General features: G+C 73.9%; 1 pseudogene across 1 annotated transcript; it reads left to right on the forward strand.

The window, feature by feature from the left end:
• The first annotated feature begins 2 nt into the window (after nt 1-2).
• On the forward strand, nt 3-2,066 carry MSY001_3509 (annotated as a pseudogene). The gene has a single exon. A coding segment is annotated over exon 1 (2,064 nt).
• The last annotated feature ends 206 nt before the right edge of the window (nt 2,067-2,272 follow it).

Below are 2,272 nucleotides of genomic sequence, written 5' to 3' on the forward strand. Positions count from 1 at the left end.
GAGAGCGGCGCGTACGCAGCGCTGCGCGACGAGCTGCTCGCCGCGCTCGTGCACCCCAACACGCACTGGGCGTATGCGCAGCTGGGCGTGCGCGCGCTCGGCGCGCTCCTGCGCCGCGACGAGCCGGTGCCCCCGCGGTGGCCACGCACCTCGCGCGCCTCGCCGTGTCGGACAGCCCCGAGATGCGCACGTACGCGCAAGCGGCGCTCGTGCGTGTGCTGTACCTGGTCAAGCTGCAGGCGCTGAGCTCGGGCACCGACACGCTCTTCGAGCGCACGCACCCGCCGAACAAGCACACGGAGCCGCCCGGCGCGCCGGCGGAGCGGGCGGCCGCCTACCGCCTGCCGCTCGATGCGCAGGCGCACCTGCACGACAAGGGCCCGGAGGGGTGGCTCGTGTGGCCGCGCACCGACACGTACTACACGGTGCCCACGACCGAGTGGGCCGTGCGCGATGCGGCGCTCGCGGCCGTGCGCGCCGACGTGCTGACGCCCGCGTGGTGGGACGCGCTCGTGCGGCACCTGAGCCTCGAGATGGAGCGCGACTACCTCGCGGCGGACACGACGACGCTGCTCAAGTCGCTGAGCCAGATGCTCGGCGCCGCGCTGCTGCCGCTCGTCGAGCCGCGGATCGAGCAGCTGCTGGCGCAGCGCGACCGGCACCAGCACCGCGCGGCCGCCGAGATGGTCGGCGGCCTCGTGCGCGGCAGCAAGCACTGGCCGCTCGCTGCGCAGACGTCGCTGCAGGCGTGGCTCCTGCGTGTGCTGCCGCGCGCCATGCTCGAGTGCACACTTGACAGCCAGGCGGCCTGGCAAATGTGCGTCGAGTACATGTTCCACGGGCGCGATCCGCGGCGCCTGCATGGGCTGCTCGCGCACCTGTGGGCGCAGGCGTATGCGGTGCTGGAGGCGCAGCCGGCGCGCAGTCCGGGGCAGCAGGCGCATGCGCAGCAGCTGCTCGCCAGCGCGGTGCACGCGCTGCAGAGCAAGGCGGCCGCGTGGGGCACCGCGGCGCTGGCCGACACGTACGTGCGCCTCTTTGCGCACGACTACCAGGAGGTGCGCAAGGCGGTGTGTGAGGGCCTCGTCGAGCTGGAGCTCGCGCACGCGCGGCCGGCGTTCCGCGACATGGGGGCGCTGCGCGCGGCGATGCCAGGCCGCGGCTCGCTCCTCGCGCACGACGCAGCGCTCGAGGCGCGCTGTGCGTGGCTGCAGGCGCAGCTGCGGGCGTGGCGCGAGGTGCGCACGCCGTCCGCGCAGGGGACGAGTGCGTACGACCGCGCGGCGTCGACGGGCGCGCTGTGGGTGTGCCTGAGCCTCGACGACCACCGCGTCGGGCCGATGGCGACGCATGTGCTCGCGCTCGTGCCTGACCTGCTCGCGGCGTTCCAGCTGCGCGACAACGAGGAGCTCGCGGACACGGCGCACGACGTGCTCGTGCAGCTCGTCTCGTACCCGCTGAGCGCCGCGCAGGTGCCGGTCCTGCTCGACGCGCTTCTGGACGTGCTGCGCCACTCGCCGTCGTGGCACGCGCGCCTCGACACGCTGCCGCTCCTGCAGATTGTGTACGTCCAGCACCTGTTCCTGCTCGCGCCCGCGGCGCGGCAGGCCGTGCTCGATGTGCTCATGGCGCTCCTGCGCGACGCGCACCGCGAGGTGCGCGAGATGGCCGCCACGACGCTTGCGGGCGTCGTGCGCTGCTCGCAGCGCGCGCACATCCTGCCGCTCTCACGCACGTTCGCCGCGCTCGCCGCGACGCCGCTGCCGCGCCGCGGCGCGCCGGGCTTTGACGCGGCGCTCGAGCGCGTCCATGCGGGTGTGCTCGGCGCCGCAGCGCTCGTCGCGGCGTTCCCGTACGACGTGCCCGACTGGATGCCGGCGCTCGTGCTCGACACGCTCGCGCCGCACAGCGAGAGCCCCGCGCCCGTGAGCCACACGGTGCGGCAGTGCGCGGCCGAGTTCCGGCGCACGCACCAGGACACCTGGGCCGAGGACCAGCTCAGGTTTGGCGAGCGTGTGCAGGAAGTGCACGACTTTACGCTGGGGCGCAGCGACTACTTTGTGTAGCTACGACGAGCACGACGGCAGGTGCGCATGCAGCGGCACGCCCACGCGGCACAGCTCCTCGTCGGCCTCGGCCACCTCATACGGGCGCGCACACAGCGCTCGCACGCGCTCGAGGAACGCGGTATCGTGCGCCGTCTCGAGGCGCGCGGCGACCTCGTCGGTGAGCCAGTTGCGCAGCACGAACGCGGGGTTGTGCGCGCGCATCG

This window comes from Malassezia sympodialis, genomic scaffold (genome assembly GCF_000349305.1).
Source record: "Malassezia sympodialis ATCC 42132 genomic scaffold, msy_sf_40, whole genome shotgun sequence".
NCBI classification, from domain to species: Eukaryota; Fungi; Basidiomycota; class Malasseziomycetes; order Malasseziales; family Malasseziaceae; genus Malassezia; species Malassezia sympodialis.